The sequence below is a fragment of the Beta vulgaris genome, chromosome 9 (genome assembly GCF_026745355.1).
Source record: "Beta vulgaris subsp. vulgaris cultivar EL10 chromosome 9, EL10.2, whole genome shotgun sequence".
NCBI classification, from domain to species: Eukaryota; Viridiplantae; Streptophyta; class Magnoliopsida; order Caryophyllales; family Amaranthaceae; genus Beta; species Beta vulgaris.
The window spans coordinates 50,549,628-50,562,100 of record NC_079210.1 but is presented as its reverse complement, the minus strand read 5'-3'; the positions used below and the strand labels follow the sequence as shown (position 1 = coordinate 50,562,100).

General features: G+C 34.8%; 1 protein-coding gene across 1 annotated transcript; it reads right to left on the bottom strand.

The window, feature by feature from the left end:
* Positions 1 to 2,842: 2,842 nt before the first annotated feature.
* LOC104904556 (uncharacterized) lies at positions 2,843 to 11,501 on the bottom strand. The gene is made up of 12 exons (XM_010692834.4): positions 10,850 to 11,501; positions 10,180 to 10,308; positions 9,724 to 9,816; positions 9,547 to 9,626; positions 8,498 to 8,611; positions 7,072 to 7,145; positions 4,743 to 4,819; positions 4,400 to 4,483; positions 4,234 to 4,326; positions 4,035 to 4,142; positions 3,618 to 3,692; positions 2,843 to 3,474 (listed from the first exon to the last, which is right to left on the bottom strand). Exons 1-12 carry the CDS (start codon positions 11,183 to 11,185, stop codon positions 3,082 to 3,084), a joined length of 1,656 nt encoding a protein of 551 aa, XP_010691136.1. The 5' UTR covers positions 11,186 to 11,501; the 3' UTR covers positions 2,843 to 3,081.
* Between the last annotated feature and the right edge of the window lie 972 nt (positions 11,502 to 12,473).

Here is a 12,473-nt window from a genome sequence, read left to right as displayed (position 1 = left end):
TCAGCTGATAATTGGAGACACAAATGAAAGAATGTTTAGTTATTAGTGCGAAGCAAAGCACTTTTAAGGCGTTTATATCCATGAATAAATGAGCTTTAATTAATTGGTTAATTAGCATAGACTTCATAATCATGCCTTTTCAATCTCGCTAGCTTATGTACTGTAGGCATTATATTCACTCACAATTAACAAAAGTAATTAATTTTACTTAATCATCGCACTTTTGAGTTTTGATGACTTATTATTTCGACCTCGAAATTCCAATCCACAGGCTTCTATTAATTCCGTAATTTGCACGATCTTTATAAATTTAACTGTTTTTTTTTAAGTGTATATAGTTTATTAGTCTGTGTGAATTCATTTGAGCAAGTTTAGTGTAATTGCCGACTAGAGTGATGGTGAGGACTCATAGCTCGAGAGAGTATCATTACCTCTCCCACTTAATTGGCAGGTTACTAATTAGTTAATAATAGGTCTATAGGAGTATTACTAGCCACTCTTTATGATCCATAAATCATGGAATGAATTCGGATGTTTGGCAATGGTAAATCATTTGAGTTTTGATTATAAAGTTTCAATATAATTTGAAACAAACAATCATGTTACACAATACGGAGTTGTTCTATTTAACGTATTTGATTTTTGTTGAACTTATCTAAACTTGTTAGATCTTATCTAAACTTATTAATTTTTATTTTGTGAGAGTGTCACTTATTTCTGCTGATATAAACTTGTTTTTTTTTCGATAGTTTGGCTTTCAATTTTATTGCTGCTTAAAGGCTCGAGCTCAAGGAGTTTTTAAAGAAGGTACAACACAAGGAAAGTGCACAAAAATGAAAACGCAAACTACAATCATACAACCTCGGAAAATTTTAAATCCAACCTAAAAATTCATCCATTTGCCTCAAGCCTTGCTTCGCCATAGCATCAGCCACACCGTTTGAACCCTGACCTTTTTGAATTATTGACAAAGTGAGTCAAGATTTCCTCGCATTTCGAATAAAATTCGGGCTGGACTCGCGGACCGGGCTTTTTTTATCAGCTCTAAATTTAACTTATTTAAACTTATTTTTTCTTATGAGGACCGAAAATAAGGTGAATATAATATGCTTTACTTGCAAAATTCAATAATTACATTTATGATTGATCAAAATAACTTTGAAACAATTGAATGACTTGTAATTTGAATATGACACAAATCGAATTACTTCAAAAACCCAGTCAATCTGAACAACATATTTGCCACCTTAATCTAAACTAACATAAACATGAACACGAGACTCTAAAATTAATGAAATTTGCATTAAAGGAATTAATAATTGAAAGTGTACATTAGAGACCAACCAAAAAAACAAAGCAAAGCAACTGATGGAAAATAGAGGAAATATGCATTATAGAGTCACTCCCACAAAAGATATTTAGAATTAGATTCATTCCAATTTACTAAATCATATGCTAGCCTCATAGCATGAGTACATGACACTTGAGTTATAGGTTATAAGTTATAACCATCAAATTCCGCGAGCCTCATATTATGTACTGTGATTTGTGAATATGGCATGGTCATGTATGTTATTTAAGTCACCTTGGTTAGATGGGAGATAGGAAGACATTCCTCAAATTTTGTCTAAGATTTTCCATTCATCCATTGGGTCATACTTGTGGAGTAGGGGGTATGATTTTCAGATTTTTCTCGACATTTACATTCCCCACAAATGTTACAAACAAATTGTTGAAAATTTTCACGCTGAAAGTGGGCCCACTTGAAAAGATTTGGTTCTAAAATTCTTATGTTACCTACTCCTTCTATGGTACATATATAATACATGACATGGACATTTTGGTGACTTTTTTTTTTTTGGATTATGCTATATATCGTCAATCAATGCAACTTATTTTCATTTTTAGTTTCTTATATGTAGTTTTGAGAGTTGTATATAGCTTTTCCTTTTTTTCTTTTGGAAGTCAGTTTACGAGCCAGAATGGCATTCTTAATTCGACATTTTCACTTACTCACTTGAGCCACAAATGATCTCCTAAACATCCTTTTTGACCTTGTCAGGAAACCAAATTCTTAGAGTTTGTCCAGTTTCTCTCTTAAAGTTTACATCATCTCATAATGATATTGTATGAAAATCGCGAGTGAGTAGTGATTTGCATGGAAGATATAAACTTGGATACTAGTTACTACCTCTTACAGTATATGGGTGCCTAATAGAGGACTCATTCCAACAGTTTTTTAAAGTACAAGATGTTATCTTTTGAATCCAAAGTATCTCATTCATGTTAACTCGTATATTACTACCAAATACCATTGTAGCTTTTTATATTGGAAATAATCATGTTTAAGTTCGAAAATCTTATCATATTCAATAAGGAAAAATATTTATGTTTCTTCTTAGAGTTGCTCTAACTTTTATATTCTCAATGACTCTCTGTCTTATATTTTTACTCATACGTAACAGAAAATATTAATGATCAAATATATAATAATTAGCTCCTTCAAAAAAAAAATGTATATATATAAAATAATTAGCGATCAAATAATGTAATAAAATAAAGGATTTCATGCCAATATATATAAGATTTTACACGTTAGCAACTAGTTAACTCACTTTAATTTTCACTTATTTCATGAATAGTTCAAGTTTAATATGTTTTAAAGGTCAATAAATATTACCCTAGTTCACCATACAACAACAATAATATCCAATCTACGAAGTTCAAATAAGGGTTTGTTCTCCCCAATTTATTTTCAGTTCAGTTCAATTCATTTCAGTTCAGCTTTCACATATAACTATTCAGTTCAGTTCATTTCAATTTAGCTGTCTTATACAGAAGAGAACAGGCCCTAAGTGATATTCTTAATTAATAAGTTCTGTTAAATCTTACATGGCCAGACAGGTGAAGTTTGCGTGAAAAAACAAGCTCATTTCTTGTACATGAAAAACAAATGGAAGAAATAACGACTTTCTAACTGACGCAAAAAAACCCTCTCTTCATTTTAACCTATGTGTTATATTAGTAATCTCTAATAATAAAATCTACAAAACTTGCTTGATCTTCATTCTTTAAAATAAACTACCTTGTTTTTTGAGCTTTGGAAAGCTTCTTTTTTCTCTTCTTCATGGCCTTTGGAATCTTGCTCTTCCTAGCTTCCCTCTTCTCCTCTTTCACTTTTTTCTTGTTTTCCTTCCTAGCTGCCTTTTTCTCTTCAGGGCCCAGCTTACTTTCCTTCTCTTCTAATTCACCAGAGCTCCCATCTTCATCTTCACCATCATCTTCATCTTCTGTTCCTGAGTCTGTTTCACTGACACTCAAATCAGAACGAGCGGAAGTTCTAGTCATATCAACCGTCTGCTGGAGCCCTGTGATGGTTTTGTAGTACATATCTCCCGTGTCCTTCCCGCTAGTTAAACGAAATGCATCTTCCTCAGCATCTTTCACTTCTTCTAGTGTCTTTGGAATATATGACTGGGAGAAAACAGACATGAAGATAACAAATGAAAAGTAATCTTCCATTCATAATGGACTAGAGAAATGATGTACTATGCTTGGATTAAAAGAGAAAAAGGGTAAAGCAAGTATTAAGTGATGATTGTCAGCCAAGAAGGTACCTGAACGAACACGGAGTCTGCTATTTGCTCCTCAGCAGATATCATATCCCCTCTAGCTAGAATCTTTTGTTGTACCTACAAATTAATTACGAGGTTGATTTAGCTTCTTAGTCGCGAAGTTATACTCCCTCTAATCTAATTAGTTCTTTGCGGTTGTTTTCTCAGAGTTTCCAATGAAAAATTTCAACCATTAAATTTAAAACCTTAGTTAAGCATCCGTGAAAATTATTGAAATGCTGATGTATAGAAAATATACATTGAAAAGAATCTAACACGCGACCACGTGAAACGTTTGGCCCGGTAATACAGACAATCCATTGAAGAAGAATAAATCGGAATGGATGCAGTTAATCTTACAAATGAATACAAAAATAAGAACAATGACAATATTGTATGACATGAAAAAGCTTAGAATACCTCTTCCAAATAAGTATCCACAGCATCATCAGCAATAGTTGGGTCCACAATGAAATCAAAAAGTTCCCGGATAGTCATCACAGCTACACCATTTTTCTTAAAGAAATCCTGCATGTTAACAATTATATTAACATCCCGGATGAAAATATAACTGGATTACAGGAGAAAAAAATACAGAAAATCGAGCAGAATATCTTACAGAAACATGAAGACAATCTTCACGCAAGAAATCAAGTGCATGAGGATGGTCAAGATCAACGGTTTGTGAAACGTCAATAATATACAAGTGGCCCTGCAATCCATGCAAGTTTTATGTAAATCTGTCCATACAGAGGCATAGACATTCGATGTTGGCACAAACATACCTCATAATATAGAATGTTGTACTCGCTAAGGTCTCCATGTACCAATTTGCATTTCTGATACATCGTCCTCATTGCAGTAATAATCTTCAAACAAAGTGGGACTTTAAAATTAGGACGTGTTGGAAATCAGAATGCCATAATGTCTTTTTTTTTTTACTGGACAATCTATAGATCAGTCAGACAAACTTCATCTAAAAAGTTCAATAATATTATAGCCAAATTCCTCTGATGCCCAGTAACAGAAGGCAGAAAATATACACTACCATAGAATTAAAACAATCATGACCAGCATTTCATCTTTTAAAGGGGAGGAGGGAGGGTGAGAGGAAGAGTCCAGACGTACCTCTACATAACTTTCACGCAACTTGTCAAGGGATAAAGCTGCGTCTTTAAGTCGAGGTGCTGCCCAACCTGCCTTCCCTGCAAAACAAAAGGTCCAAAAGCACAGAAAACATCAAGAATCAGATAAAATGGGTATAGATACAGATTACGTCAGGGAAACCTAATCGTATACAACATTCGAGAGATTAGGATAATCTCCTTTAGCTAACTCCTCACAACTTTCCTCAATACTCCATACATTCCTTTCCTGTACTATTTATACCCCTTTTCCGGAACTAACTATCCACTGCTTGTAGGAGGGAGGGGTACACTTGATTCCTTGCATGTTATAGCTACTACAGCAAGTCAACATAAGCACATAAGACTAGCTAAGATCATTCAGAGCCACAATATGTCCTAGTTGGTGTCTTTCTTTGAGAGAAGAAGGGAAGCACACTGATCAATCGATCATAACAATTGAATTCTTCAATTTGGAAAGAAAAGAAAAGTAATGCTTCTAAGTATGGGACCCAGAAGAAGACCGCTTCCCTCTTGCGCCATGCAACACTGACACGAGAAGGTCATGAGCTGGCAAAGCAGCTGACATTTGTTTAGAGAAATGAGTTTCGTTCAGAGTCAACTTTAGGATTCACTTTCTAATCCACAAGGTTCTAATACTCGTCATTGGAAAGAGTTAATAAATGATAACAAGCTAGGTATGCTTAATCTTGTGTAATCCTCTTCCTTTCCTGTAGAGGCTTGGACAATAAACTGTTGTCACTTTCTGCACAATGGAGAATGAATACGCAGAACATAGAGCAGGAAAGTAGGTAATTTTGGGTCAATAAAGTTTGTGCTAGTATAAATGGTTAGTGCCACATTGAGCTTGACTTAATCTTGCCCCAATTAAACAAGTACCAATTATTGACCTGACACTACCATCAAATATTTGGGTATCCTAACCAGACCCATAGCCTCACTTGACTCCGATTGTACAAAAGGCTTAAAGATATCTAGTTCCATGATTCTATCATGAAGAATATTGTTGCCTACTTTGTTTCCACGTGCACCACCAACTTGCTAACTTAACCATCCCCCACACTTCCGTATTTTATACTATTTTTTGATTTTTTTTTTCTTTTACTTGTACTAGTAAGTAGTAACACAGTAACAAAGTAAGATTTTCTGAATTAGAAAAAATACAAAAAAAAAAGGTTAAATGAGAAGGTTAAAAATATTGCATTCAGAAACTTGAAAGTGTCACAGCTCAAGGCCCACATATTATCCCACACAATTTCTCTTCCTCCACCTTTAATTCTTTTGACGAGAAATTCCTCTTCCTCTTATTTACTGGAGAGAAAAAATAAAAAAAGGGACAGCCTGTTCCCAATAAAAAGGGACAAGGAGGCTCACTCGTCGGCCACCTTATATTGAAACATCAAGCAGCTATCCCCGGAGAAGGCAGCCAGAACTCAGAAGAGTGTTGGATGCATGAAAAGTGTATCAATTAGGTTTTGTTGGCAGAAGAAAAACCCTAATGTCTTACTTGACATTATGGTGGATCTCAAACTCCAACATTAGTTATAGGGATAGAAGGTGGTAAGTCTGCTTTCTACCTCCCAAGTCCCGACCCGTATTCCTTGTTTGCACTCGGGTTGGGTCTAGTATGTTGACATAGATATGGCTTGATAATATGGCGAGTCTGAGCATCACAATTGTTATGCTCTTTTTATTAGTCAACTGTAGCTCTGTTTATGGTTTCCATCTAACCCCTAAATCTAAAGTTATGATTGATTTCTCACTGTAAAGAATCAACTGGCAGATGATACAAGAAACTTGACATTTCATTTCAGACCAATATCATGGAAAAACTTCAAAAATTATTGGAGTCAAACACTTAGACATGTACCCATGTTTGAGATGAGTTTTCTAGTCCGAGTTAACTTGTACCTCTAAGGGTCAATCCCCACGGCAATCAGGCAAAATAGAACCCTCAATGTGATTTATAATTTTACCTGGAAAGCAAGGACTTCAGCACATGAAAAGCAGGTGACAGATCCCCATATACCTTCTCCACGGGTGGAAAAATACTCTTACTACACCACCCCCAATCTTAAAATAGTTAAGATACCAACTAAAAAGTCCAAAGTTCTCCATAGATTTGATAGGTAAACATAATAAGATATGCCAAAGTACAATGGAATTCTTCTCGACGAGTTCTCTCTTGGCTGGTTTTTTCAATCTTCACTTATTTTGTTCTGTATCGAGAGAGATTACATCTACTTCCTCTTCTACAACCTTAATCTTGTTTAGTAGATATTTTAAGAAAAGAAATAAATTAAAAAAAATACCTATGAATTCCATGACCAATACATGGAGTCTCAAAAGAATAGGTGTAGGACAGCGTAATCCCGCCGCTTTCAGCCTGCGTTTTTCAAAAAATACAACCAAAATAATTCCTTGATTAACTTGCACATCCTAGGAAACGGAAGGGATAACACTAATGCTCTATTCAACAGTCGATCTTCTAAAAGCATCGACAAGATGGATCAATAATTCTGCTGTTAGTCTATAACTGCCAGAAGATATCATAAGCTTCATCATGTAATTATTCAGTGATTAAATATAAGAGTTAAACAGCAAGTCACAATTGTTTTACTAAGGGTCAGTTGGGCCAAGCTTTTAAAGATAGCCTCTACTTCACAATAGCCCTTTTTCAGAAACCCCCTATAGAAAAATTATGTATTTGGCCACCCTATGTTAGAAACACTTCATAGAAACGGAAACAATTTTTTACAGCTTGGGCCATGTAGACATTCACGCACATAAATTGTTTTTGAACTAATATAGACTTGCTAAAAAAATATAATATCCTCACCCTATTTTATAAAAAACATTTGCAAATAAGCAAAGAAAATATATTACATCTATAAAGTTCAATAAACATTATGTTCACTGCTTAGAGTTTGTTATTCAGGGTGAAAGAAAAGGTTGTTTTAATGGCCAGGGATTTCCGTGAAGCATGTTGATAGTGTAATTCTGCTACTCTAGTTGGTGGAGGTGAAAGAGGCAGTTCCTATTCCTATCTCATTAACTGATGTTTGATGTCTTTATTTAATGAGGGGGGAAATATGTGAAATAAAGTTATCTAAGTCCCAAAATCCATAGTGTTCAGCCAAGTAGCAGCTTTTGAGTCTTAGTAGCTCGACCAAACAAGCCCTATATCTCCATCCATCCACAAAAGTTCACTCTGTCTCACAAAGTGAGGATTTTCTTTCGATTGGAGAACTGTAAAACCAGATTAAAGTAAATTTTTGTCTAGTACATCTGTACATGTGACATATGCATGTAACTCATTAAATTACCAGCAAAATACAGAGTAAATTGCATGTATTGTGCCAGGAAACATTGAGAAGGCCTACAACACAATCCCAAGTTGCCTTCCACATAGTTGTATGACTATGTTACTTGAATTCTTTATTTTATTAATTTATTTTAAGAACAAGTGTTAGATCCTCGCCACTCCAACATGGATAGAGTCTGTTGACACTTCATTTTCAACCAAAACTAAGAAAATTCTATACGATGGTTAAGCCAAATAATTGGAAATGTATCTGGTACCAAAGGCTGAGTAACATAGTTGTGATTCTCTAAGTCTCTTACATCTAGAAAATTTCAATACAGCCCATATATCACACATATCATAATTCATGATATCATAAAATGCACCTAAGTATTACAGAGTTCTCCTATAAGAATAACGACAGGCAAAAGTACCTCATAAGATTCCTCATTTCTTTCTCCGCCCATGTCTTGACCATTTTCCGAGGATTGTGCTTGCAATATCCATGTCTGAAACGATAATCACCTTGTACATATCTGTCTCTATCCCTGAATTCAAAATTCCAACAAAAAAGTGACTAAGTCAGCAATAATATAGTAAATTTATATGTTTCTAATTAGATGGGGCAAGCATATCTGGATACATCTAGAAACATACAAAATTTAAGAGTAATAAATCATTAGCACTTATGAAACATGAAAATAAGGATGACAACAGCAGGGAGAGTAGAGGCGTGGTAGAAAACCAAGAAAGATCAACTATGAAAAGATAATTTATACATAGTGGGAAGGATGATGTATCCAGGTAATCTGAAGGCATGCAATTTACTCAACTCTGGCAGTCCTTAAACATAAGCTCATCATACAGACAGAAAGTCTGGATAGTTATAAACAAAACCTATCTCATCATATGTATTATTCTCGTACTGCAGATTAATAATTCAAGATCATCCAATGGTTATCCACCATATAATTATCGCACTGATATAATTTTTGGAACCTGACATATGGTGAACCTAGAAGTGTCTGAGAAAAGAGTTAAAATGAGTTTGTATTTGTAAATCATAAACCACAACAAAGTGCACTCGAAGCGACAAGTAAATTCTTCCTTCGAGCAGAAATATAAGATTCTTTTTTAGTTCCTTGAGAAGAATTTCACCACTTGAGTCTTGATTCTTGAACACTTTGACAGATTCTGAACTGAATGGAAAACTGCTTCTTGTCAAATGTCAAATTCATAATGTTTTTTTTACTATGAGAACAGCACAAAAATAGAGAAATAACCCTTCTCATTCAGGATTCATCAACACTATCACACTCTAATACTTAGTTCAGCATCCACTGTTCCAAAATATCATTGGCAATATTCAATAATCTTTTCTAGAAATCTCACACGCAATCGCTGGAGTTTGTCAAAAAAATAAATAAAAGACACGTTTGAGATCACTCACTAATCATAAATGTTAAACTTTCATTTAACTTACTTGAACACCAAAACCGAAGTTTTGTATACTTTAATTGCCAATTCTGGACCATCAGACTTTGTTGCATGATAAACATTTGCCTGCACAGCACATAAAACACTTTAAAATTCAATCTGTAGACAGGTGATATACTGTCTTAGAGATAATAGTATAATACTAAACAAAATAAGTATTTACCTCTTTCCCAGTTGATATACAGCCATTTATATCATTGAACACACCCCGATTCAACATTTTGAAGAGAACCATTCGAGTCCTGGGGTCAATGGCCTGTAATATAAAAAGATTATTGTAGACACTCATCATATGAAAATACATCAAAATCACAAGAACGAAAATCAGAAGATGTAGCCTCGCCTATAGACAAAGTCCTAAAAGAAAGATACAGCACAAATTTTGCTAAAAGCAAATTGATCACTAAACAGAATTGTTGATAAATTGAACTCCCAGCACTGGTTTAGGAGCTCACTAAACAGAACTGTTGATAAATTGAGCTCCCAGCACTAGTTTAGGAACGCATACATATCAATAGTAAGTGGACACACATATATTTTATGACACAAATTTATATTGTAAGTGGACTTAAGAAAGCAGGCACCCAGCTCATATGACAAGAAATAACATTTGACTCACTTGTTCAACAGTTGCACGGTCAGCTTTCTCCGTGTTCTTCGTCTTACCAATAGCCATTCCCCGCACACTCTCACGAATTGCAGTAGTAACTGAATTGGACATGCCAACATTCATCCTTCCCTCCCATTCCTGTTACAGCAACATTCTTAATCAAAATACTTAAGTATCACTGTAACAGTTCACTAACAATCGCAACAGATAGTATAATTAACCAGATAACCTAATTCAATTGGGCATTCAAGCAATTTCCAAAATAGCTATAAGATACATATATACCAAAGATTGCTGTTTCCAGCTTACTAATTCCTCCAAACTTCAAAGCTAAGAGCTTACAAAAGAACCCACGTTGACGGAAATACACTCAGGCCCTGTCGAGACTTATTTTCAGTTCAGTTTAGTTTAGTTTGGTTCAGTTAATTTCTGTTCACTTTAATTCAGTTTCTCTCCGTTCACTTCAATTCAGTTTCTCACAGTTCACTTCAATTCAGTTTCTCTCAGTTCACTTCAATTCAGTTTAGTTTGGTTCAGTTAATTTCTGATCACTTCAATTCAGTTTCTCTCAGTTCAATTCAGTTCAGTTTCTCTCAATCCAAAGGAACGGGGCCTGAATACATCATGATACATTATGTAAGCCCAAGCCGAAAACAGATGAATACATGAAATTTAATACCTCTAGAGGCGAAGCACGAATGCGGTGAGTAAACTTCTGGGTGCGATTCGAAAGAGGTTGAAGCGCTGAAGAAGTAGGCCTAGACAAAGCCCCACCATGAGCATTCGGCCGTCGAGCATTAAGAGTAATTGACCCGCCTTCGACACCGCCTTCGTTAACATCCTTCAAATCCAACCAATCCAAAGCATCTCCAATTTCAGAATCTGAAGACCAATCATCATCTTCCTCCTCTTCTTCCCCTTCTACTTCGACCTCAACTACTTTGTTTAGCACATCAACGGAGTTTACTGCCATTGTTTCTTCTTCTTCTTCATGATTTAGAACATTTGCTAACATTTTTACTGTTTCAGATAAAGATTTGTTACTCAAAATCGTTCACTGCGTTGAACTAAACCCCCAAAATCCGAAATTTATTGAGCTAACCGATAAATGATTAGTGAAATTCTGAATTATTGCTCAAATATTGGTAAGATATTTGACACAAACCTTCCAAATTTCAGAAGATAGGAAATTTCGGTAGTTTGATTTCCCGCAAATCCTTTTCTCTCTCGTATGATCGGTTTCTGAAATTTGGGGAAGGTGATAGGTTTAGGGTTAGGGTTTAACGACGTTTTTTACAATATGGTTCTTTATCTTTACTTATGTTTATCCTTCTCTGGTTGTTAGTTAATGTTGTTAATATCTCGTAAATAAGAATTAGGACTAATTGTGAAATAGTACCTTTTGTAGTACTGATTTTGTGAACTAGTATTTTTATTGTCTAATTTTGTCAACTAGTACCTTTAAGTTGTTTAATCTTTTATTTTCAGTACCTTTACTAATATTTCCGGCCAAAATAATCAACATTCCGATGTTGACTCCAAATTTCCCACCAAATTTGGGGTCTTTTCTCCCCAGCTTATTTTCAGTTCAGTTCAGTTCAATTTAGTTCAGTTCAGATTAGTTCAGTTCAGTTCAGCTCTTGACAATACTTTTACTCTCACATATCACTATTTATTTCAGTTCAGTTCAGCTCTTGACAATACTTTTACTCTCACATATCACTATTCATTTCAGTTCAGTTCAATTTAGTTCAATTCAGTTCAATTCAGGTCAGTTCAAATCAGGTCAGTTGTTTTATGCCGAAGAGAACATTACGTCTTTAAACTCCTCTCTCCCACTCGCCCAAAATTCTTCTCCAATTTAAATCAATCCCTTTCCCAAAAAACAGAAACCTGGACCAATTTCATCAAAATTCTCCCTGTCTCACCCTAAATTTCATCTTATGAAAGAGAATTCAACTGTTGGGAATTGAATTTCAATTTCAGTCTTTTCAATTTCAAAGGTATGTTATATCAACTCCTTTTGGTTTTATTTTTGGAAAATTAGGGTTAATTTTTTGTTTGTTTTAATCTTATACAAGAATGTCTTCTCCAAAGTCTAGCTAGATCTTTCTCAGCCAAAAAAGGTACCTTTGTTTACATTCGCTGTTTTGTGGTCCATAAAGACAAAATTCAGTACCTGTCTACGCAAGGATGATGACTCGGCTTAGCAGAACAGCCCAAAGGAAGAAAGAGACAGAGAGGAGAGAGAATGTGAGAAGAGAGAGAATTTACTGAAAATGAACAGAGGTTGGTAAAGATGG